This window comes from Crocuta crocuta, unplaced genomic scaffold (genome assembly GCF_008692635.1).
Source record: "Crocuta crocuta isolate KB4526 unplaced genomic scaffold, BGI_CrCroc_1.0 scaffold127, whole genome shotgun sequence".
Lineage (NCBI taxonomy): Eukaryota > Metazoa > Chordata > Mammalia > Carnivora > Hyaenidae > Crocuta > Crocuta crocuta.
In genome coordinates this window covers 4,208,481-4,235,416 of record NW_027532008.1, presented here as the reverse complement: position 1 = coordinate 4,235,416, position 26,936 = coordinate 4,208,481, and the positions used below count along the sequence as shown (strand labels likewise).

Here is a 26,936-nt window from a genome sequence, read left to right as displayed (position 1 = left end):
CCCGCCCCCGCTTGCTCTCTCAAAATAAACCAGTATTAAAAACTTTTTTAACTAGAAAAGCAGAATAAAGAAATACAACTTAACACTCACAGACTCTAGAGCTCAGTGATCCATCTCCACCTCTACCTCTCTGGCTGAATTTCCTGCCCTTAAAGATTGCAGTTTAACTTGTCCAGCACAACAATTGCCAGAATTCCACAAATATTAGGCCTAATTTTAATGAAATTTTAATTTTAATGAAAAACCACATCAACTGGGAATATTAAGATTCAGGTTCAAATTCACGTATAGGGTGAAGACAGATTCAACATTTCCCACAAACACCAGGTAAGGGTCAGTGAACCCTATGCTGTCAGTCCAGGATTTGGATTTGGAATTAGCAAGGCTTTCAAGGAGAGACATGTAATGCTTCTTTAAATAAAGACTCTTTATGTAATATACACATACAAAACAAGTGACACAATTAAAAAACCAAAAACTTTATTAGCAAATATAAACAATTCCATTACTGCTTCTCTTATAAATTTTGCTTTTACATTACATTGGTATCATACAAAATATTTACAAGCGTATGTACAAAACTCCCACCTGTACGAATCCTCTGGTCCATGTGTGTTATCTCTTATCTACAAGAGAAACTTCAAATGTTAATATTTAAATATTAAAGATTTGCATATTACTTTGCAATTGTAATTGCAACAACGACCCCTAAGTGGCTTTCAGGGATGGAATAATGCTTGGAACAGAAACTTGCAATAAAGTGCATTTCAGCCAACCTTATATAGTTTTCTTTCCTTAGACAGGTATCCACAGTCCATATGGACTTTTCTTCTCATTTATTTTGGGAGATCCTGTAGAGGTCTCTTCAGCAGTCGCTTTAGCTGATTTCTGAAGCATTGGCTTTGCTACAGAATTCTGGAAGAGAACGAATTCTTAAGTCAGCTATGGAAACACAGACGTTGTATCCAAAATACTTGTGTTTTACAAAATGTACTAAATAATTTCATTTAAAAATTAAAATGCAAAGACCCCATATTCATCACTCGATTCCAACTATAAAGCCAAAAAATTACTGGGGAAAATTAGACACTGATTCAAAGTATATTACAAAATGATGTGTTATAATAGTTTAGTTTTGTTTTTTTAAGCTCTTAGCAGGCTTTTAAAATATTGTGATTACAGGGGTTTCGGAGATTTGCTTTTTAAATTGTTCAACAAGTATAAGAGGAATATTTAAAAGTAAATACTGATATCAAAAATGTCAATACTGGGGTACCTGGTGGCTCAGTTGGTTAAGCATCCAACTCTTGATTTCAGCTTATGATCTTAGTTTGTGGGTTTGGGCCCTACATTGGACTCTGTGCTGACAATGCAAAGGACCTGCTTGATTCTCTCTCTCTCTGCCCCACCCCTCCGGCATACATTAGCACTCACTCTCTCAAAAAAAAACTGTGAATATCAGATACAGAAGAGGCCATTATGTTCGCCATTTGTAACGTTACAAAAGATTATGACAAGTTCTTTCTAACGTGGCTGAGCAGATCCCAAAATACTACCACAAAATAAAAGCCTTCCAACAAAATAAGAGCCCACATAATTATATCCTAAGTCCAATTTTTCAGTGGTCAATGCCTAGATATACTTACATTAGAGCTAAAAGCTATGCTCTTTTGCTGGCCAGACTTTTCATTGAGGTTTTTAGTTCCATCTTCTGTTAGTTTTTCCGACAGCTAGACATGTAAGAGAAAGGATGTTTTTTAAAAAAACGATACCCTTGGTTTACGATTCCATATAAAATGCAGCCCAACTATACATAAATTTAGTTGTAGAGACACAAATCGAGCTGGATCTAATCATTAAACATCAAAACGTAGTACTCCAGCTTTCCTCGTAACAAATCGATTAATAATCAGCTTAAGAGACTTTTCCCATAAAGCAGTATTAAGATTTCCCCTGATGCAAATTCAAGTAACTCTGAAAGTAAAGTCATACCAGAAAATACCTAGTTTCAAAAAACTAAGGCATTTGCCAGTTGAGCACCTAGTCATCTGAAAAAGCAACTCACCTAAGATCTTGTTTGCTACTAAATACTTAAGCAAACTCACATCTGGGTCTGAATGCTAGAAAAGTTCATCTAGAGAACATTTTCCTGTGTTAAAGGATTCTATCAAACCCCTAACTACCTTAAGCCTCAAAAGTGATGAATTTTATACTTTGGATTTCATACCATTAACTTAAGACCACAGTGCAATTTGCCAATGCACATCCTGCACATTTCTGGAGAATTGTAATAAACTTATCTGCAAGTGAAGCAGGCCTCTTCTTCTGTAATCTCTCAAAACATCTGGAATATATTGCATATATTATGAAAGGGACAGACGTCCCACCATTACAGTGTTTACTTTAAAAAGAACTGTCTTCAGTATCTCATCAAAATAGTCCCTGTCCCAGATTCTAGCATGCATATGGATCTAACAAAAAAACTAAACTTTCAGTCTGTGAACATAAACTTCAAATTAGTTAAACCTCTGATGCTTTTGCCCATGTTATCAATTACCCACAGATTCTCTTCATCAATGTCTGGAGACCACATTCATGATTTCTATAAGACAGAAATAAAGCAGATAAACTATACTGTATGTTGAATATAGAACTTGTGGGAACATAACGCTGCGAATATAAACTACAGATAAAAAATACCGTGCAAAAACTGGATAGAAAAATTTGACAGCTACACAGAAATTGCCAAAATACCACCTACAATTATGAAAGTAAGTAGCACTGGGTCCCGTGGAAATAAAGTTCACTAATCTCCCATTTTCATGATGGAAAGACCTTCTCTAGAGCCGCTATTTTGATCTTAACAAATTGTATGCAGGCTTTCCAAGAAGCAGTCTAAGGTCAAACAAGTAAAAATGGCCCATTAGATCTTTCTCTAGCAGTAGCTTTCTGAAGATCTTGTCTGGGTAAAGCCTAGAATACTTACCTCAGACTTTGCTCCACTGTTTGGTACAGCTGTTCCGCGGTTTGTTTCTTTAGACGCAAGGACAGTTCGGAGACTGGCTGGTAGATCAAAGTTGGCTGTTCCTAAAGCTTTTGCTGCGTTGGCTTTTGCTATTTCTAATAGCTCCATTCGATCTACAAAAACAAAACAAGACATTCGTTAATCCTATACTACATTTCCTTGTAGATCTCAGAATCCCAGAATAAACCTGTGGTTTAGAATAAAAAGATGTCTCAATCTTTTATTTTAGTGCATAAAATACAGCCCTGATCACAAAAACAAAATTCTCTACCTCATTTTTTGCTGAGAAAAGAAAAAAAAAAGTCCTAATCTCAACAATTAGTTTTCAGTTTTCCTTACCAAAGGCCTGAATTTAATTTTGCTTTCTCTTCAATTGTATATCCTGAACAAGGTTCTTTGTACCCTTTATAGATAACACAATTGTCACAGCTAATGAGCCAATAAGAGACACATTACTTAAATCCATTTTCAGACTCCTATCTACATGTTTTCATTTCCATGTCTTTTTCTGTGATCCTATCCAACAGCAAAACAAATCATTTGTTTTAAAGTACTGGGCCTAAATCCGGCTTTGTTTAACTCTTCTTAACGCTCAATAGTAACAAAAGCTTAAAACGGATAAACTCCTGAGTCACCTGTAACACCTAAAAAACCTCACTAAGGGTGAGCCACTAGGAAAAAGAATTTCCTCCATCTCGATGTACTGGACACCACAGCGGACTTCTAATCTCAAGGAGAAAAGACCATTCCCTTCAAAACTGGGTGCCAGGGGCGGCTAGGTGTCTAAGTCGGACTTGGGCCCAGGTCACGGTCATGATCTCGCAGTTCCGGAGTTCGAGCCCCGCGTCGGGCTCTGTGCGGACAGCTCAGGGCCTGGAGCCTGCTTGGGATTCTGTGCCTCCCTCTCTCTCTGCCCCTCCTCTGCACACGCTCTCTCAAAAGTAAACATTAAAAAATTAAGAAAACCGGGTGCCAAAGGGAGCGATTTTAACCACTCCACTGACCTGCTAATGTGTCCCTCCCTCACTCCTCCCAAAGAAACCATCATTACAGGCACCGGAAGCAATGGAAGTACCCAATCTACACAGCCACCGCGGTTCCGGGTGCGCTCGTGCGGCCGCCAGCCGCGCGGCAGGGTGCGAAGGCCAAGTTCCCGGCAGATGACTCACCCTTTTCGCTCAGACGGAAAGGGCTGGGGCTCCGCGAACGGCTCCGGCTCCTAGACCGGCCCCTCCAAGTGCGGCGATCCTCCGGGTACAAGGTGCGGCCGAAGCCGTAGTGGCGCCGCCCCCGCGCCAGCGCGTAGGCCCGTCGGTAATACGAGCGTCCCCGCGAGCGAGACCGGCTGCGNCTCCGGGACCGGGACCTGCTCCCCCGCCGCGGTCGGCTCCGACTCCTACCCCGCGACGACGCCCGGCTCGAGACGCTGGAGCGGGACCGAGAGCTTCGGGAAGAAGACCGGCTCCCGGACGCCGAGGACAGGCGNTGGCCCCCCTCTCTGCCCCCCCCGCGCCCCAGGAACCGACCCCGTCACCAGGAAACTTACCACCACAGGCCGCCGACGCCTCACCGAAGACTAAAAGGAAGGACCAGCGGACGCCTTCCTTTCGAAGCTGAGGAAGGAGAGCGGTTTTTCCAAACTATTCTCGAACAACAGACCCTCGACCTCCACCTCCGACCTCCGGACGCGAACTGAGGTAGGTGCCCGCAGGCGCGTCGAAAGTACCAGAAGCCGACGCGCAGAGCATGCGCAGAGACGTTGGCGCGGTGGGTGCGGCTCCCCTCTTGCCCAACCGCCGCCCTTCCTCCTCTCTTCCCGCACCCCGCCCCGCCCACTAGTGCAAAGTCTTGGATGCGCATGCGTTGCCGTGCCCCGGGAGGCGGAACTGCTGCATCCGGGTACTCCAGAGCCTGTGCCCGCTGGTGAGGGGCTTTATGTTCTCTCCATTGAAAGCCGTAGAGGGAAGCATCTTCCCGCGGTGGGGCAACTGTCTCCTGGCCGCATGCCTGACCGGTGCCGACAAGGTCAGGGTCATTGCCTCCACCTCCTGGGAAGTTGCAGACTCGGGCTGAACCTCCCTGGACCCTTTTGTCGCGACCCCTTTCTGACCTGCGACCGGAGGCTGGAGGGGGCGACCGCGGGGGGGTCCGCCAGGCTGCGGGACAGCACCCTTCAGCGGACGTCGCAGGATCTCTGTCCATGCAGTAATAGCTTAGAGAAGAAGGTTGCTTGCACCCATTTTTTCTCTAGTAGAGTTTGAGAAAGTTGGAGACAGACAATGCGAGACACCCACAGTTGACCTAAAACCAGAGAAGTCAGTTCCGAGGCTGGGTGTTGGGGATTAAACAACGGTGACTTTTATTTCCAGGAATTTGTAAATAGGATACATCCAAATATACTGACGGTTAATAAAGCATGACAATTGCCTTGAAATCTCTTTTCATTGAGTAAACTAATCGCATCTGTAAATAGAGTCGTTATATGAGCTTCTTTGCAAGTCAAAAAGAGTGGCAGTTTTACAAACGTTACTTTCTTTTGAGGGAGATGCAAATTCACTTTTTTCTTGTTCATCTTCACCCCGCCTTTCCAAACAGGCAAAGAAATGGAGGGAATAAAAACCTTATCACAGAATCTGCACCCACCCATGCGATCTGCCTTGACATTCGCTGTCCACAGTATCATACACATCTCTAAGGCAGCATCACAATGGAAATCGTTCTTAAGGAAATGTTTAGAAACACTTTTCTAAGTGGCATCACAAGTAAACTGAGAAGACATTGCCCATCTGCCAGAAACTTTTGCTGAAAGTTGTCATGAAGCTGTGTGAGTGGATGGAAAAAATAAAAGGAGTTTCAGATTTGACGAGTGTAAAAAGGATGTGTTAGGGGAAATATTGTGAAACCTTATGTATAAGATGATGGAGTCTTAAGCTTTTGGTTATTAAAAAGGACAGGGTGGTAGGAGTCTCTGTAAATGGTTCAAAATATTAGTCAAATGTGTGCCTAAAATAAAGGGACTAGAAAAATCCTGGATGTTAACAGTAAGAATATTGGAAACACAATGGAAAACATTACCTTGCCCTTGAGCATGATATTGGTATATTTGTATCTAGAATATGTGTAGTCTACCTAAGTTAAAGTCTGCAAAGAATGTCAGTGTTTATTTTTCTAAGCAATACAGTCTTCTCTGAGCATCTATCCCCTCACTTGATTAAGAATCCAATTTCGGTTATCCGTAAAGCGTCTTGCAGAGAATTTGCAGGGTAATGCAGGCAGAAATGACATCTCTTGACAATAGCACATCTTCCCATCCAAGAATGTGACACTTTAATACATTTATTTTTAAAATTTTATATCCTTCACTGTGGTAGGCAGATGAATAGCCCCTAAAGATGTCTATACCCTAATTCTCAGAATTTGTGAATTGGTTACCTTACAAAAGGAATTTTGCAGATGTGAATAAAATTAAGGACCTGGTGATAACATTGTCCTGAATTACAGGGCTGGGGGAAGTCGGCCCAGTCCAATCACAGGAAAGATTCAAAGCCTGAGGATGCCACACCCTATTGCTGCATCTGAAATGTTGAGGGCTATCTCCAAGGTCCTGAGAGTCCTCTAGGAGCTGAGGTCAGCTCCAAGCTGACTATCACCAAGGTAACAGAGATCTCAGTCCCACAATCTCATTGAATTGAATTCTGCCAACACCTCAATGAGCAAGGTGTTGGAGATTTTCCCCTGGTCTCCAAAAGGAACATAGCCCTGCTGACATCTTGACGTTTGCCTGCTGAGACTTCTCACCTACGGAACTGTAAGATAATAAATTTGGGTTGATCTAAGCCCCTGAGTCTGTGGTTATTTGTTACTGAAGCAACAGAAAACTAATACTTCCACGGAAATATTATAGCTTTTCTAATACACATCATGTTCTTGTCTTGCTAGGTGTATTCCGAAATATTTTAATGGTATTGCAGATTGTGAATAGAATCCTTTTGTTCCAAGTTCAGTTTGTTTCAGGTATACAACACCTAGCCGAGTTTCTACACCCAATATGAAAGATTTTTTTCACTTGATAGTAAATTCAACTCATTTACATTTAATGGAGTAACTGCAGTATTGACCTTGTCACTTCCATTAGTGTATCTTATTTACTTTGCTTTCTTTTTTTCACTGGTTCCCATTTTATTTTGCCAGCCTGATCAAATTTCTCCTTTTTCCTTCCTCCCACTATTCATTTAGAGCTTCTGTAATGCTTCACCATGCCATACTGGTTTAATGGCTACCTTTTTTTTTTTTTTTAATCTCTATCAAACATTTAAACCTGTTCCTCCTCCCCTCCTGTCTCCTTTCACAAATATTTATAGAATGTTTATTGTATTAGATGCTGTTGGGTAGGTTAAGAAGGACTTAGTGGCTCTTTCTCCTACTAAAATTAAAATTTTTTTCATTAATTAAAAAATTTTTTAATGTTTATTTACTTTTGAGAGACAGAGTGCCAGTAGGAGGGGCAGAGAGAGAGGGAAACATAGAATCCCAAGCAGGCTCCAGGCTCTCAGCTGTCAGCACAGACGCGAGGCAGGGCTCGAAGTCACACCGTGAGATATGACCTGAGCCCAAGTCGGACGCTTAACTGACTAAACCCAGGTGCCCCTTTCATGATTTTAATGACAGCTAATTTTGTAACAAATGAGAAAATCCAAAGACATACAAAGTAAAAGCTATGGCATCTTCCAAAAGAGGTCTCCATTATTTTGCCCATAAATTAGAGGTACCAAGGTTAACAGTTAGCAAGCACCCTTTCGTCTTTCTCCAAGCTCTTTCAAATATACAAGCATGTGGATTTTTGTGACTATGGGCTCATTTTAAACAAACGTATTTTTTTTTTATTTTTTAACATTCATTTTTTGAGAGAGAGAGAGAATGAGAGTGGGGAAGGATCAGAGAGAGGGAGAGACACAGAATCCAAAGCAGGCTCCAGGCTCCGAGCTGTCAGCACAGAGTCCAACATGGGGTTCAAACCTACAAACGGTGAGATCATGACCTGAGCCAAAGTTGGACGCCAAACCAACTGAGCCACCCAGGCACCCAATAAACAAATGTATTTAAAACTTGCTTTTGTAACCAATATTCTTTAAGATAAATCATATAGATCTAATTTTTTATATTAGCTGTATAATATTCCAGAGTCTAGAAATACCAGAAATTAATCTTTTATCCCTTATTGCTTACTCATGAACAGTCACGTGGTATCCAGTTTTCCCACCACTGAAAACTACGCCTTGGAACTAATGTTGGATTCTGATAATGTGAGCAGTAGCAGAGCTCCTCTGAATGCTCCTACTCCATGATTTCAAGGTCAACAGAGCCATGTCCAGGACACAACCTGGAGCAGCTGATTGCAATGAACACCCAGTTACCTCCAAGACACATGACATGGTAGTTCAGGGATAAGCTCAGCCGGGATTAGAGGAGCTTTCAACCAAGCAGCTCATCTAAAGAGTGAGCTGCAAGGAGGAAAAAGAGCGCTGAGTGATTGTGACACAGAAGAAGAAGACACATCCATTGATCTTACATCACAGACAAGTTGACATCAGACATCTCTGTTGTTAGAGCTGCTGTAGAATGTTACCTACAGTCACCAGTTGCCAGAGTCCGGCTCCGGCAGGTCCAGGGGACCCCGAAGGACGGACAGTGTTGGCGAGAGAGGGATGAGAGAGGCACCAGCCAGGCCTCTCCACACTGTCTGAGACTCTATTTTATGATTTAGTGTTTAGGGGAAGGCACAGAAGTAGCATTCTGATGATAAATTCTTTTATCAGTAAAATCTTTCCAGAACATTGATATGCAAAAGGATGGGGAACAGCCCAGAGGTGGCATTAGCATAATAAGGGCTAAAGTTAGTTCTTTGTGAGTAGGGGTCAATAGCTTGTTTATCGCTTAATGAGAGGTATTAATAAAAACAGGTCTTTCAGGAACACAATGTTGCTCCCATAACCACAAAAGAAGAAGTTCCTACAGTAAGTTCCTTCACACAGTGCAATCAGCATATCACGGCCAGAATGAGTCACTCCTAATACCAATCAACAAGGTGACTTGGGGGTCGATACTCAAGCAGAAACAATTGGGTGGGGGTGCATATCAGTCGCCATCTGACGGTAAGCATCTGTGCAACTTACCTTAACCTCACAAGGAGTTCTTTCTCAATTTATCAGTTCGGAAATGGCTCCCAACAACCAGTGCAGCATTCAAGACCAATAATACAAAGATCAATAAACTCCAGTCCGAGGTGACAGTCCTGTCTTCTTGTATGTCCCAAGGAACTCCTGCCATTGGTTCAATCATCACCCATGTGGGCTCATGCCTCCACTGCCTTCAATTACTTAGCCACGCTAATAGCTAGGCTGTTATTTCTACAGCTCCTCCTGATGACCATTTCTGGGGTTGGTACCTCTGGTCTGGAAATAGCAGGCTTATAATGCTATTTAAGAGGCAAGCTTAAAACATCTGATTCCTGCCATGAAGACATACTTCATGAGGATGTTATCTGTAACTTTGCCACGGAAGCTGTTGCCTCTTTCCCTGTGGCAGCCACCATAGAGAGGCGTTAGGGATTCTGTACTGTCATCTGGCTTTGAAGAAGCCAGGAAAATGGGGCGCCTGGGTGGCTTAGTCGGTTAAGCGTCCGACTTTCGCTTAGGTCATGATCTCGCAGTTCGTGGGTTCGAGCCCCACATCGGGCTCTGTGCTGACTGCCAGCTCAGAGCCTGGAGCCTGTTTCAGTCTGTGACTCCCTCTCTCTCTGACCCTCCCCTGCTCACGCTGTCTCTCTCTCTCTCCTAGAAATAAATAAAAAAAACGTTAAAAAAAAATTAAAAAAAAAAAAAAAGAAGCCAGGAAAGCAAGTGACCAGGAAACAGATCCGGAGGTACGTCTGCCAATATCTTTCCCAGTAACCCGCAAAGGTGCAATTACTGTTGGTGTGGATAGGGAAAAATCTGTTATAAGATGGCCGGCAGGACTGATAAGGAAATACTTGTCCCCGATCAAAGGCTTCCTCTTTCAGGATCTTCTTCCCACCCTGCTTGTCTCATGCATTAGTGAGGAATGCAGAAGTAACAGGCTATAAATTACTCCCTCTGCTGATGCGCTGGGCTCAGACCTCTGGAGACGATGTCCTCTGAGCCCACTGGTGTGAAATAAACCTCCTCCCTTCAAAGATCTCCAAGTGCTGCTTGGTTCTTCCGCCAGTGATCCAAACCAGATTTCCGCAACAGTGTTATTACAGTTATAAGCACTGATGGGTGCCTCTGCCTAAGAATATAATGTTTGTGTTACATGCCTAATGGCCACCTATATCGCTAGTTTGAGGATTACTCCACTCCACACAGCAGTATAAGTCTTCAGTGCACACCTTGCTCACCAGGGTGCTGCTCCTCGATCAGACAAGCTGTCTAAGCCATACTCCCCTGAATGTCAGAGGAGCCATAATTAACCATATGTGGATTATGCTACATGACCTTCACAAAGAATTTGACTCCAATAATGGCACATCATGGGAGGCAAATTAACTAGAGAATGTCAACTGGTCCAGAATGGGAAGAGACAAAGTACTGCACAAGGCTACACTACCAATGCTGTAAAGGACTTCCTTTTCAAAGGTTATATGTCATGCAGTCTGGTGCATGCCTGCTCCCTCAAGTCCTTTCACAGCCTTTACGTGACCATGCTCAATTTTTGCTACCTTGGCTCAACAACCACTCTCAGGGACTGTCACAGGAGACTCAGCACTTGTCTGGCTCTGTGTAAAGATGAACTATTCTATTTCAACCCATCAACAAGTGACCTTTACTTCAAGGTACAATGCAGTGAAGCTGTGATGCTTTACCAGTGGAACAAGATCTTTTACAGCGCTTTGCCTTCCAGAGACAAAGGATAGCGCATAGCAACCAGTCTGGCCAATAAAACAAATGTTCTTGGGGTAGTCACCCTGGCCATTGCCCCCATTTTCAACAACCATTTCATCAAAGCACATCAATAGGTAAGTTTTTACTGGGAGACATCCAACGGGATCTTATAGCAAGCTCTCAAGTGCTAGATCCGTTGGACCTAAATCTGATTTCTCTGGAATGTTTCATACACCTCACGATCAGTGCACCCACTTGAATAGTACTTTATGGCACATTAGATTACCTTCATTTCCTTTCCTCCATCCACAAGGCTGGCTTGGAGAGTTGGCCTTCCTTGTGGGCAGCTTGGCTAGGTAGGATTTTAAACCTTTGCTAGGAATCAAAGTCACATGCCAATTTAAGAACTGGCACTTTTGCCGTTACATGATAAAGTCTCAAACGTGGAATTGCTGGTACTTCAATGTATAGAATTGCTGGATCATTATATTGTACACCTGAAACTAAGAGAACACTGTATGTTAATTATAAGGAAAAAGAATGCACTTTTGGGATAAAGGGTCTATGTGATTTAATATATTGCCCTATAATTTCCCAAGAGGTTGTCACAACACTGTAGAAGAGAAAACCTTTCTGACCAAGTTCATTGCCCCCGTTATAGGTTATTCTTTTTTCCGGTGCCTCATTATTATTAGCATTTATCACAATTGTAATAATTAGTTTTAATTCATTTTGCATCATTTGCATCATTTTCCTGCTTGAGCATAGATTACATAAGGACGTGCTTGTTTTTGTTGAACTCCAGCATTCCAGACAGTGTACTGCATAGAGTAGGCACTCAGTGCTTACTGAATAAACAAATGAGACAGAATCTCAAATAAGTCTTGAAGGAAAGGCAGAGGGAAAATAAGGGAATATTCTAGAGAAGAACAAAGGTCTTAGCAAAATCTCAGAAATGGAAATGCCTGTTTTATTATTTGGAGAGAAAGTAAGGGAGCTTGGCTAGAGCACAGAGTTTGTGGTGGGAAATTTTGAGAAGATAAAACTGGAGATGCAGTATTGGGGCAGATTATGAGAAGTCATGAATGTGAACATCTCCTTCTCAAGCAGCAGGGTCCTAGTTTGTCAGAAACACTGAACTGCCCTTCCAAAGTAAATGGACACACTGAGATAGTAAATAGCTTTACTTAATTGGATTAGAAAGAAGAAAATACTTGCAGGATTTGGGGAATAAAAATCAGAAGGCTTTTAATTTTAACACATGCTCTCCTTAAACAGATACCTAAAACAGCTGTACTACCAAAAAGCTTTATCCCACACCTTGCTATTGAATACAACACTTTCTACAACTTCCCAAATCCTTTGTCATGAGGACAAATTCATTTACTACAGGAATTTTAAGCTTTATTTTTCCTTGACATTCTGCTGGACAGATCTTGATTAATACTACAGGAGGGTCACCTGCAGTGGCTGTTAGGTGTCCAACTCTTGATGTCAACTCAGGTCTTGATCTCAGTTTGAGCCCTGCATTGGGCTCCATGCTGGATGTGGAGTCTACTTAAAAAACCACATGCACCCTACAGGAAACAACAGGGAATAGGTGACACTGACAATAGTAATTTTGGTGGTAATGAAAACCAGTAGGCTCGAGAGAAAATTTGGGAAAAGAGGAGTCAAGATAGGTTTAGACAAATTAGAGAACTCTTAAAATTGAAATACAATGTACTTACCAGAACACTCATCCTTTTAAAGTATACAATCCAGTGGCTTTTAGTGTATCTCCAATTTTGTGCAATCATCACCACTAATTCCAGAACTTTCTCATCACCCTCAAAAAAAGTCCCCTACCCATTGGCAATCATACCTTATTCCCTTCCTTCCCCAGTGCCCTGCGACCACTAATTTACTTTCTCTTTGTACGGATTTATCTATTATGGGCATTTCATATAAAAGTAATCAAACAACATGTGGTCTTTTGTCTCTGGCTTCTTTCACTTAGCATGTTTTCAAGGTTCATCCATGTGGTAGCACATATCCGTACTTCATTCCTTGTCCTGGCTGAGTAATATTCCATTGTATGGTTATACTACATTTTGTAGGGGGTTTTATTATATGTTTTCACATATTGTTTATCCCTTCATCAGTTGATGGACAGTGGGTTGTTTCTACTTTGGGGCTATTATGAATAATGCTGCTACGAGCATGTACAAGTGTTTGTATGAACATGTGTCTACAGTTCTCTTCAGTAAATCCCTAGGAATGGAATTGCTTGGTCACTTGATAATGCTATGTTTAAGTTTTTGTGGGATCATCAGACTGTTTTCCACAATGGCTGCACCATCTGACATTCCCACCAACATTGTATGAGGGTTCCAAGTTCTCTACATCCTTGCCAACACCTTATATTCTCTCTCTTTTTAATTACAGTGGGTATGAATTTAGAGGAGTCTTATTGTAAAGAGAAACAAAGAATTGGGATGATAGCTAGGAAAGGTGGTTGAATCAAGCTTTTGTTTGTTTTAAGACGGGCCATATTACAGTGTATTCATACACTGATGGAAATAATCTAGTAGAAAAGAGAAAATGGATGATGCAGGAGAGAGACTATAGACAGTTGTGGGGTTCACATCCTTGAGGAGGAGTGAGGATAGTCTAGTGAACAAGTAGAGGACCTGGCCTTACATGGGAGCACAGAGAGTTTGTCCAACATAAAAGGTAGGTCTGAATGTTTGTGCCCTCTCCATTCATGTGTTGAAATCTAACCCCTAAAGTCATTGAATTAGGAGGTGAGGCCTTTGGGAGGCTATTAGGTCATGAGAGTAGAGCCCTCATGATTGGGAATAGTGCTCTTCTAACGCAGACCCCAGAGAGATCCCTCACCCCTCCACCAAGTGAGGACACAGTGAGAAGTCAGCAGCCTGTAACCCATAGGTCTTCACCAGAACCTGACCATATTGGTACCTCAATCTTGGACTTTCAGCCTTCAGAACAATGGCAAGAAAATTTTTGTTACTATAAGCCACCTAGTCTGTATGAACTAGGACAGATGGGAAGGCAGAGCATGACTACAGGTGGAGGTAGGATAGCTCAGTGGTGAACACTTAGGGAAGTCCCCTTGTGATCTCCACCCCTGCCCCCCAGTAGCTGAGACTGGAGAGGCAGGAGGTACTAGGGTCTGAAGATAAAGAAGGACCAGCACAGTCATCTAGGGTGACACTGACTAGACATAATAGGACAGTGAGGCATCTTTCAGACCCACTTGAATTTATGATCATGAGTTTAAAATGAGACCAGTCAGTATTTTCTCCAGCATTTGATCTTCTCTTACCATATTAGAAGCTTCCAGTATTCAAATGAATGGAGTTAATATTGAGTTTACATTACATGCACAGACATTTTTTAATTTGCTACTTCTATGTTGATTGGAACTGCTTCATGCTAGATTTTATTAAAATTAACGACTTATGATAATAGCAAAGAGTAACACATCCTGGTTCAGTTTTTCTGTTCAAGGTAATGAGAATAAACAAGGATTTTATTTTAGTGCTATTTGAAACATTCCATCTACATATTGTTTTCAGAAAATGGGGAGACTAGAAGCAAATGGTAACTTCTTTTCTTTTTTTTATGTTTTATTTATTTCTAGGAGAGAGAGAGAGAGAGACAGCGTGAGCAGAGGAGGGTCAGAGAGAGAGGGAGTCACAGACTGAAACAGGCTCCAGGCTCTGAGCTGGCAGTCAGCACAGAGCCCGATGTGGGGCTCGAACCCACGAACCGTGAGATCATGAACTAAGCAAAAGCCGGACGCTTAACCGACTAAGCCACCCAGGCGCCCTAGCAAATGGTAACTTCTTTAAGGATCTGGTATTTTCTAGAAATTCCTAAAATTCTGAATTATGCTTGATCATCCATTCATTTATTCAGCCAGCAACAAGCATTTCTCAGTATTGCCTCTTTTACCAGTTACAGGAAGAATGAAACCAAATTAACTAATTTTTGAAAATGTTTCTTTATTTTTGAGGGGTGAGGGACAGAGAGAAAGATACACAGAATCCAAAGTAGGCTTCAGGCTCTGAGCTGTCAGCACAGCTGACAGGGGGTTTGAACCCATGAACCATGAGATCATGACATGAGCCAAAGTCAGATGCTTGATCAACTGAGCCACAAAGGAGCCCCCAAAATGAAACCAAATTAAATATGATTCCTACCGTGAAGTACATCACAAGCATCTGGAATTACACGGTTTTTAGAAAAGGGCAAATACACTTTAATTTCAACCAATTCTTTTAGAGAACTTGGTTTCATGTAGCATCACATAAAATTAGCACTGATAAAGAATGTCATGAAATTTGTAAAGTAAAAATTTCAAATGCATCAAGAAGTTTAACACAGTATATTTTAAATCTTCCTGGAAGGGCCTCTACTTGTTAAACTGCCAACAGTGTGCTCCTAAAGATGGCTTTGTCACAACTACAATCATGTGCTTCGCGGAATCTTAATGAGAAGATACTATTCCAGTCTTAAGATTTTTTATGCTTTCCTTTTTGAGGAGTCTTTCTAAGAATTGACAGTTTGTGAACCTAGTAGTGCTTGTGTTTCAGAGTCTAAGGGCAGAAGCCTATCGTCTTTTAGCTGCAGGACACACAGATGGACAGTGTGTGGCAGTGTTTAAATGCTGATGCCACAGTTCCACGCACTGCAAACGCATTCCACGGTTTTCTCTTTCTCTGTCACAGTTGTGTATGCCAAACAAAATATGGAAAATGAATAGGCAGTTTTCTTGCACAATTCTTAATAAACGGCCAAAATGAACTCCATTGCTTAAGAAAAGCATAAACACAATTTAGTCCCCAAACATGGTTGTATATAGGTTGTTATTGTGGGGGAAGTTTGGTGTTAATACCCAAGTATTATTTTCATTGAAAATTCTGAAAGATCAATGTTTTTTTTTCCCCCATAATACTTAAAAGAAGTAAAAAATGAACAAGCTATCAAATTGCCAAGGTTTCACTTTTATAACTAATTGTAGAGAAAACTTTTGATTGTGAATTTATTTTTCTGGGACTTTTAAATTATGAGCATTATTTAAATGAAAGAGAACCAATTTATTGATTTTTTTTTTTTTTTAGTCTTCACGCCCAGTGCAGAGTCCAATGCAGGGCTTGAACTCGCGACCCTGAGATCAAGACCTGAGCTGAGATCGAGAGTCAGATGCTCAACTACCTGAGCCACCCAGCCACCCCTCTACTGTTTAAAACTGAAATACAGTTTTATTTTATGGATTTTCATAAATAAATTTTATGGATTTTACATAAAACAATGAATTTGATGTCACTCCCCAAAACATAGGGGGAGAGGTGTACCTTCCTTATTATCCTTCACATTCTAAAGTGATTAATATCTTTACTTATGGTGATTGATATCAGACTAGGTAGCCTAAACAACAGAAATTTATTTTTTTTCCACAGTTTTGGAGGCTGGAAGTTCAAAAGCAAGGTGCTGGCAGGGTTAGTTTCTGGTGAGGCCTCTCTTTCCTAGCTTGCAGATGGTTATGTTGTCACGTGCTCGCATGGCCTTTTCTGTGTGCATGTGTGCTCCTGGTGTCTCTTCCTCTTCTTAAAAGGACACCAAGTCCTATTGAATGCGAGCCTACACATATGACCCCATTTAATGACTCCTTTAAAGGCCTTATCTTTGGGGCACCTAGGTGGCTCAGTCGGTTGAGCGTCTGACTTCGGCTTAGGTCATGATCTCACGGTTCATGGATTCGAGCCCCGGGTTGGGCTCTGTGCTGACAGCTAGCTCAGAGCCTGGAGCCTGTTTCGGATTCTGTGTCTCCCTCTCTCTCTGACCCTCCCCTGCTCACGCTGTCTCTCTTTCTCAGAAATAAATAATAAAAAACATTTAAAAAAAAATTTAAAGGCCTTATCTTGAAATATTCCAGTTAGGGCTCCAACATATGAATTGGGAGAGATGGATACAATTTAGCATAACAGATTTTACAGAAAGATAATTTTAATTTGCGGTTATTGTCTTTGTATATAAACTTTCTTAGTATTTCTCTGCCTCTCAACTATGCTGCTATCACAAAGACTTTGAGAAAATGGATTCCTTATTTCCCACATTGCCATTCCAACCCAATTTATTGTAATAAGAATGGGTCTATTGAGCACTCAGTGTATTCCAGGAACTGTTCCAGACTCTGGGTCATATCCATGAAACAACCACTGTCCCTGCTCTTAACTCATAATCTGACCAGACCTTTAGAAATTCAGAAAATTGCTACCTCCAAAGACATCTAGGAGTTCAGGAGTCCCAGACTGTGAACTACCTTTTTAACTAAAAACTTTTAATATTTATTTATTTTTGAGAGAGAGAGACAGAGTGTGAGTGGGGGAGGGGCAGAGAGAGAGGAAGACAGACTCCAAAATAGGCTTCAGGCTCCGAGCTGTCAGCACAGAGCCTGATGCAGGACTCAAACCCAACAAGCCATGAGATCATGACCTGAGCTGAAGTCAGAGGCTTTACCGACTGAGCCACCTAGGCATTCCTGAACTAGCTTATTTAACAATTCAACTTGCTTGTTTAAGAAAAAAAAAAAAAAAGTATCAGGGAGCCTGGGTGGCTTAGTCGGTTAAGCGTCCGACTTCAGCTCAGGTCATGATCTCATGGTTTGTGAGTTCAAGCCCCACGTCAGGCTCTGTGCTGACAGCTCAGAGCCTGGAGCCTGCTTCAGATTCTGTGTCTCCTCTCTCTCTGTTCCTCCCCTGCTCTTGCTCTGTCTCTCAATAATTTAAAAAATTTTTTAAAAAGTATTTTATTCGTTAATTCACTTATTCAGCCAGTGTTTGTTGAGTGTTAACTTTGAGCCTGAGGTATAGCAATAAACAAAACTGGATAAAATGACTGGTGTGATGAAACTTGTATTTTCATGGAAGAGACAGACAATAAGCAAATAAACAAAGACTATAACGTCAGGTAGTGATACATATTTTGAAACAAAGCTGAGGAGAAATAACTTGTGGGGGAGAGTGCTTTGCAAGATAGGGAGTGAGGAAGGCCTCTCTTAAAAGGGAGCCTCTGAGCAAAGATTTGAAAGGAGTGAAGGAGCTCACCGCCCTGGGGGGCGTGTGGAGGAGGACTTTCCCAGTAGAGAGGCCAAGTACGAAGACTGTAGGGCAGGAGCCTGGTGTGTTTCAGGGTCTGCAGCCAGTGTGACTGAGCCAGGAGTAAAGTAATTAAGTGGTGGTGCTGCTGAGGTGGCCAGGAGCCAGCGCATGAATGCTCTTGTGATATTTTATTCCCCAAGACAAGCAGCCACTGGAGAACAGAAATTCTCCAACAGAAGTCAGAGAATCTGACTCACATTTTAAAGCCTCTCTGGCTGTTCTGTGGAGAAGGGATGGGGGAGTGGAGGCCTAAGATAAAGTAGGGAGACCACTGAGGTGGTTAGAGTGAGATATGATGGTGGCTTGCACTAAAATGATAGCATGGAGGTGGTGGTGGTGGTGGTGGTGTGTGTATGCGCGCGCGCACATTTGAGGTAATCCTATTAGGTGTTACTATAGCTGATTAGTAATTTTTAATCGTGAGATGTTACATATAAGAAATCATCAACACCTACAATATTCATGACCAGTACTCCTCAAACCTGTCCATCAAAAACAAGGGAAGGCTGAGAAACCGTCACAGCTGCTACATCTTAACCTTATTCTTAAGGCATTTTCAACTACAGTAATTCTGTGAAGAGCACTTAAGCTTCCTCTTCTAATCCCAACAAGAGGTAGTGCTACTAAAAGTCAAGCTGTTAAAGACTTAGAGACGCAGAGCTTGAAGTTATCATAGTCATCCTCCGAGGGAACAGGCTCCAAGTTTTACATGATTTGCTTTCGGACAGACTAAAGTAATTAGAACTGGGGCTAATCCACATCTACTTCCAGTTCAATTCTCATTCCATTATCCATATGGATTGAACTTTAAAACACTGTAAACTTAAACTTTAGTGAGATATTAAGAATTTTCTAGGGGCACCTGGGTGGCTCAGTCGGTTGAGTGTTTGACTTCAGCTCAGGTCATGATCTTGCTGTTCATGAGTTCAAGCCCCGTGTGAGGCTCTGTGCTAATAGCTTGGAGCCTGGAGCCTGCTTCAGGTTCTGTGTCTGCCCCTCCCATGCTCATGCTCTGTCTCCCTCTGTTTCTCAATAAATAAAACATTAAAAATTAAAAAAAAAAGTTTTCTAGACAGCATTGTAAAAATTGGCTTTGGTATCTCACAGGGTTGGGTGATAACCCGAAGAATGTTTAACTGCAAAGTTAGAAACTTAAACGTTAGCAAGTTATTGACATTTCCTCGATTGAGGCTCAGGGTTTTGTGGGCTCTGCTGTCCTCTAGGCGCTGGTGCTAACTGGCAGTATTTGGCTAAGTCTTTGTGAATGTGGTTTTCTTCAGGAGTTCTTTGTTGCCTATAAAATAATAGAACATCTAGGATTTGCTTCAAAAGAATCCAGTGAGAAGGAGGGTTGGATACGTGTATAGATGAAACAAGATTGGCCAAGTGTTGATAGTTCTTGAAGCTACATGATGAGTAGATGAGCTTCTATTATCCTGCAATATTTACTTCTGTATATGTCTGACGTTTTCCATTATCAAGAGTTTAAAAGTTTAAAAATACAGTTATTATTTACATTATAAAAGACAAGCCTCTGGGAATAAGAAGGAATAAGAAGCCTCTGACTTATTCAATCTTCTACTATAAGAGTGAGGCTTTTGTGGCCTCAGGTTTTAAGGGGTACTGAGGAAGCAGTTTAGAAGGATTAATCTGAATTCTAATGGGTTTGACACTTCTGATTTTTTTCCCGTATCGGTGGAAAAGGCCCACAGAGTAGCAGGGATTTCGGAGAGATCTATGGCATCTACACTTCCATCGAATTTAAGAGTCTCCTCAGGACAATCAATATGGACTTTGAGAACACATAATGATTCAGTGTCTGATGAGTCTGGAAACTGTCTCTCCTGAGGAAAATTTTATGTGGCCTCCTAATATAGAAAGCAGGCCTCTACCTAGGAAATTCACAAGGGCAGTATCACATAATGGAAAGGTATGACTTTCAGAGAAAGGGCCAAGGATACCAGGGATGGGTTCCAGTAAAGGGACTCTGAACTTGACTAGAAACTCCCACCACAAAGATATTTTTATTACTCCAAGGTAGTTCTTCATGTATAATGGCGGGGTTTAAAGTCAATAGAGTTGCTCCAGTATCTATCAGCGTGGTAGAAATTTCTCCATGTAAGTTTAGTTTAATTTTCCTTGATTTAAGAAATTACTGAAGTAGCTTACTAGGCAACTTCTCAGAGCCCTATCACTGTTGACAGTGATTCTATCAACAGAATCTGGGAGCTGAGGACACTGTCTTACTGGATTGTTTAACAGGCCCTCTATTTAAAAGTGATCAATTCTTTTTCCAAAGTCTCTTTTGATTACAGTATTGACAGGAATCTCTATCAGCTTGGGACAAAATTGGATCCCTTGAAGTTGGATCGAGGTCCCCATAATTGTTGCAGCTCTAGGGCCATGACTTTATTCATTTGATAACCTTTTTTTCTGTTCTATTATTCTTTCAAAATGTTCAGCAAGAGATTGAAGCTCTGGGAGAGGAGTGATGTCTCATTCGAAATCACATTCCTTTAACAAATCATTGGGGTCTACATGACGCCCCTTAACAAAGTGGGCATACAGGGCAAAACTTCTCCCAGAGTCTTTTGTGACCAGGGCATTATCTAAATAATAACTCTAAATAAGTTCAGAAGTCTGCCACTGGCTCATCCTTTTTCTGTTTACAGGGCTGTATTACAGCTCATTGTGTTCTCATAGGAAAAAACTTTGGGAACTGCTTCAAGAAGCAGTTGACTTATTTTTTCTTTTTGCTATTTTTATTTATCTCTGGAAGCATGTTTGGTGGGATCCTCAAAATCTTAGGTAGGGACTTTACAATATATTTCTTGAAGCCATTTTTGAGCATCTTTTGGATGCTATCAAACTTGCAAAACTATCAAGCTAACAAACTAGTAAAAATCAGGTAGTCTAGGATCATAGGCACCAAAAAGAATTTTCACTTCTTCTATCATTTTAGTTTGGTCCTTTTTGGATTCTGGAAAATCATTTACAATGGCTCAAAGTTTGGTTTGAGATCATGTTTTAAATTCTGCTGAGGCTAAAAATCTCTGGTTCATTAGAAGGTCTTATCTTAGGACATCTTATATTTAAGGGGTTTAGAGGGAAAAGGTAAAAGATCAAAGTGGTTAGTGGGTTTAGAATAATCATATAAAGGAGAATAAAGAGGAGCAGAGGGACTAGCTGGAGATTGCTCAAGTCACTCATGTCAGAGATTTGGCCTTAAGGTTTTCATTGGCTTGTTGTAATGATTCCTCTAGAGAGTTTATATTTTTTAATTCAATTCAATTTACTGTTATTCTATTCTATTCTTTTTTATTCTTTTAAAATTTTTTTAGCATGTGTTTATTTTTGAGAGACAGAGCATGATCAGGAGAGGGGCAGAGAGAGAGAGAGGGAGACACAGAATCTGAAGCAGGCTGCAGGCTCTGAGCTGTCAGTACAGAGCTTGATGTGGGGCTCAAACCCATGAACCGTGAGATCATGCCTGAGCCAAAGTCAGATGCTCAACCAACTGAGCCACCAAGATGCCCCTTTATTCTTTTTAAGTAAGCTCTACGCCCAACATGGGGCTTGAACCCACAACTCCAAGATCATGAGTCATATTTTCTATGGACTAAGCCACGCAGGCACCCCTAGGGAGTCTATTTTAGAGTCATTTTGTCTTTTGGAGACCTCCATACCAAACAAGGAATAAAACATTCTATTATTTTTGCAAGGTTCAGGATCATCTCTTTCAGGGGAATCTCTAAAGTGGACTATCTGATTTAAGTTAAAGGTTCCCCAAAGTGGCCACTGTAATTCCAAGTTATCCTATGTAGAATGCACCCATTTTTCCAAAGAGGGAATAAGATCCTGGTTATTAAGTGGACATACATATAGGAAGTTAGAGTTTTTGAAAGAAGTGGGGAAAGGGTTTTAGACCAATTGGAATGAATCTTTGCCTTAGAGTCTCTAAAATGGCTGTATCTATAGGGATCTCAAAAATTTTACTGCCATCTAGAAACTCAGGGAATTATAGGTTTTCCTAACTTACAGACAAAAGGGTAACCAAGAAGCTTGAACAAAACATAGATATACACAATAAAATCAGAGAGCTCAAAACACAGAGAACAGAACTCTGATCCAGGAGAGACTTACCCTAGAACTCTGTGGTTGGTGAGAAAGCAATGAGAACAATGGGCTTAGTAGGTACTGGCACCCGGTTACTCACCAACCTTGAGGCTCTTCAGATCCCACTTCTGACACCAGAAACTGTCAAAAATAAAATCAGATCAAATTAAAATGTTGAGTTTATCATACATACAAAGGAAAGTTCACAAGGTGGAAAACTTCAAACCAAAAATAGCAAGAACTTCAAAGGCATGTCATTACAGGATGGCTTATAATATGAGACTGTGGGAGTTGTTTAACTTTGCAATGATGGGTTATTACAATGGGGGTTTCCTGACAGCAGGGGATTGGTTAAGAGTGATTATCTTACACCATTTTATTTTTTTAATTTTTTTTAATGTTTTTTATTTATTTCTAGGAGAGAGAGAGAGACAGCGTGAGCAGGGGAGGGTCAGAGAGAGAGGGAGTCACAGACTGAAACAGGCTCCAGGCTCTGAGCTGGCAGTCAGCACAGAGCCCGACGCGGGGCTCGAACCCACGAACCACGAGATCATGACCTAAGCGAAAGTTGGACGCTTAACCGACTAAGCCACCCAGGCGCCCCATATCTTACACCATTTTAAAAGAACAATTTAAGTTTCATTTATGATTATCAGAGGGATTTACAAGACATAGACTAAATTAAAATTCACAAGCCTAGTATCCATTTTATTTCAACAGACCAATTTAGCCTACAAGGTCCTTCCTCATCCCCTCAGCCAAAAGTAATTATTTGGTGGTTCTCTTTAGCAAAAGATAATTGGTATTGAAGGGGGTAAAATCCCAAAGAGAATCCACTTAAAACAGGGACCAAAATTCCATAGTTAAGAAGGGCAAAAGGACTGACTGTAGGGACAGCCAATGTTAGACAAAGCTAAAACAAACTGAAAAACATACACATGCACCATAATAGCAAATAATTATACACAAGTATTATAACTTTAACATAAAAATATGAAAAACTTGAAAATATATGTTCCATTATTTATGTTTCAGTTACATAATGCTATTATTTAAATAGGAATAGTTAACATTGACAGTTAGTAATAGGACTAATTAAACAAATAATGTATGAGAAATATATAACAATATTTTTATTGTCTTCTCTAATACAATAGATAATTAACTAATTAATTTAATAATAATACAATAGATAATTCAAAAAACAATTTGAATATTAAAATTTTGAAGACTATATTGATCTTTATTCTTTTTTTAAACTTTAAGTTTATTTATCTATTTTTAGAGAGAGTGTGGGGGGGGAAAGGGAGAGAGAGAGAATCCCAAGCAGCCTCCACACTGTCAGTGTGGCACCCTGTATGGGGCTTGAACTCACGAACGTTGAGATCATGACCTGAGCTAAAATCAAGAGTTGGACACTTAACCAACTGAGCCACCCAGACACCCCTAATCTTTATTATTATTTGGCATCTTAAGATGCCAATATATGTGACTTTTTAAAAGGAGAAACTAAATACAATAGGATTAACTAAACAGGCATTGCTATTCTTTTCATTTTTTAATGTTTGTTTTGAGAGAGAGAGAAAGGGCAAGCACGAGCAGGGAAGGGACAGAGATAGAGAGGTTAAGAGAAAGAATCCTATGCAGGCTCCCTGCTGTCAGAGTAGAGCCCAATGCGGGGCTTGATCCCATGAATGATGAGATCATGACCTGAGCTGAAATCAGGAGTCAGATGCTTAAGGCACTGAACCACCCACATGCCCCAGACGTTGCTATTTTTATTAAAAAAACAATGGCATGTTTCTTTCTATCTCCTAATACAGGATATTTTTACTCTTTCAGTTTCCTTTTCTAATAATACTTCTTAAACTGCCTGCGGCCTTTAGGACATTCTTCTTTTCTTTTATGTAGTGGTAAAACTTAATACAGTCAAATGTAAAATTCTTTTGAATTGCAACTGTGCTCAGTCCAATGTGATGGCATCAACTGAAACAGCTTCTCAACAAAAATATTTGAATATGGTATACCTAGGATTTTACTTACTAACAACAGCAGCAGGTTTTTAGACCTGTAGGAGTTTATTTCCAGCTCTCCCAAAATATTCATCCGTATTTATCTATAGGCTTCTTTTGGTAGACCATCTATTTGCCAATCAGGTCCTTTGCATCTATAAATTCATCGTAGAGGTTATCCATGTCTAAAATGTCTGTCATTTTTTAAAAAAAAATGTTAATTTATTCCTTTTTGAGAGAGAGAGAGAGCGAGCGAGCAGGGGAGGAGCAGAGAGAGAGAGGGTGGGGGAGAGTCCCAACCAGGCTCTGCACTGTCATCGAAGAGCCCGATGTGGAGCTCCATCTCATGAACCGGTTCTCCTTCAGATACCACCAAGCAGTTGTGGAGAAACAGCATATAAATTTTTGTTGTATGGCAATCTTTTCTCCATTTCTGTCTTCAATGTATTTCCCAATTAGAGAAGGACATTCGTCTTTTCTCACACTTTGAAAATAGGATTTTATGGTAGGCTTACACTTTAACATCTTTTCTATGGCTGGCTGGTAACCATGACAACCATCTGGTAGGCACATATCTAAGGAGTCTCTTTCCATTTCTACAAACTCAAAGTCTCATAAACTGTCTGTGGGAAACTGAAGTGTCCCCAAAAACTTTCATTATGAAAGCATCAATGTCACAAGAAAGAAAGTAAATCACATCCCTTTTCAGCAGTCTGTGTACAAGGTGTGCCGGACACTTAGCAGGTAAGAAGTTTTCATTTGATAGACTGAATGGAAGTGGCTGACATTTACACTTACTGTCTGCTGAATATGCAGATAAGTGGGCCACATCTAGATTGAATTTGGACAGGACTATCAACGACCTTTTGTTTAATGTTTCCTGGGGTTTCATTAGAATCTTCACAGAAACCAAGAAGACTATTTGAAACTCCATTTTTCAAACCAAAGAACCAAAGAGGTAGGGGGAACACTTTATTGCCATGATACAACACATCACTTGATAGACTGTATAAGGCATGATTATTAGTTAGATATACAGAATCAGCTCTATGATGGAAGGGATCAATACACTTGTGATCAAAACTTCCCCTTTTCTTCGTCCATGGGACATTTTAGTTGCAAGCTCTGAATCAGGAAATATAAGTTTATGGAGCTTCACAGAGCGACTAAAGGAGCGATAGGAGAACACGTTCATCCGTGCGGTCTGCCCAGGCTAATTCGGCAGCTTCAATCTTCCAGTGAGCGCTGGTATCCTTTGAGGAGATGAAGACACTTTTAATTGATTCAAAAGTACCACTCATCTCATCCCAGACTTGTGGTATTCAGTCTCCATATGTATTTTCACATCCCCTTCTCCACCGTACCCAACCCCAAATTCTTTTCCGCATGTTGTGCAGTATGCTCTGTGTGGGTCATTTGCCTCCCTAATTGAGTTGTGTCCTTCCACCTGTCACTGAAATAACACCGACGTTTAGGCTTCTTTCTAGGTATTGGCTGGGTCATGCTCGCATTGGTAGTGTACCCTCACATTTTCATCATCTCAACTCTTAGAAAACATGGTCACAATAGGCACAATGTTAGAAATTAAACTAGCACTATCTCCATCCAAAGTGCAAAGCAACCACTACTTGGGCTGTTAACACTCTTGATTAAAATTTAAGTTGCTCTGAGAGAATGACACAATAGATACATTATGGTCAACCACAAATCATGGCTGCCAGTGTCCGTGGTCAACAGAAGGCAGATAATCACCCTATTCATTTGTCACTTAAAATGATGTTGTCTTCCTTTTGGGGGGAAGGGGGCATAATATGGGTGTTGTATCTCTTCCTGTCTCCTAATCTATGGCATTTATTGCTGAAAACCAGGGCTTGTTACATCCAGGAAGGGTTTCTTAGAACATGGGATTTTCAAGGACAGTCCCAATCTGGTATGGTTAGTCACTAAATATAAAGTTGATTACTCTCCCATTTTCATAAGTGTGAGCTTGTCTAGTATTTTCAGATCTGCTATTTTGACATTAGCAAACTCTATTTAGCTAGAGCTTCTAGAAGTGTAGTCTAAGGCAAATCAAATAAAAATGGTTATCGAGGTCTTTTAGGCAATAGTTTTTTGGAAAGTTTTGTTTGGATTAATCCGACTTATCTTGAACTTTGCATTATTTGGTACAGCTCTTCCTAAGTTTCTTTCTTTAGCTACAGGACCAGTTCCAAGACTGGCTGGCAAGTCAACGTTGGCTACTCCCAAAAATCCAGCTGCACTGGCTTTTCCTATTTCTAATAGCCCCATTGTACCTACAAAGGACAAAAACAAGCACTCATTCTACAATGTATCCCAAAAAGGCTAAGAATGACAAATTAAGCATGCACTTTATTATAAAAGCAATATAAAGATGCTTACGTATGTTTATAAAATATTTGACACTCATGTGAACCCCAGTAAATGTAAAAAAAAAAGGGTGGAGACAGAAAACAAAGAGAAAGAGAAAGGAAAAGTTAATTAAAAATCTTCCATTGGGGCGCTAGGGTGGCTCAGTTGGTTACGCTTCCAACTTCGGCTCAGGTCATGATCTTGCAGTTGGTGAGTTCCAGCCCCTTGTGAGGCTCTGCCCTGATAGCTCAGAGCCTGGAGCCTACTTTGGATTCTGACTCTCTCAAAAATAAATAAACATTAAAAAAAAAAAGCTTCTATTAAGAACTGCCTGCAGTAGAAT

General features: G+C 40.9%; 1 protein-coding gene and 1 long non-coding RNA gene across 2 annotated transcripts; one reads left to right on the top strand and one right to left on the bottom strand.

Moving 5' to 3' along the window:
• Window positions 1-463: 463 nt before the first annotated feature.
• Window positions 464-4,516, bottom strand: RSRP1 (arginine and serine rich protein 1; the record flags this gene model as incomplete). The annotated part of the gene is made up of 4 exons (XM_077775526.1): window positions 464-915; window positions 1,647-1,730; window positions 2,987-3,138; window positions 4,195-4,516. Coding segments are annotated over 4 exons (678 nt in total), but the record flags the coding sequence as incomplete, so codon positions are not given.
• Window positions 4,517-4,518: 2 nt separating this feature from the next.
• LOC144241180 (uncharacterized) lies at window positions 4,519-6,861 on the top strand. Its single transcript, XR_013337982.1, has 2 exons — window positions 4,519-4,722; window positions 5,621-6,861. It is a non-coding gene; the product is annotated as an uncharacterized LOC144241180 (long non-coding RNA).
• Window positions 6,862-26,936: the final 20,075 nt, after the last annotated feature.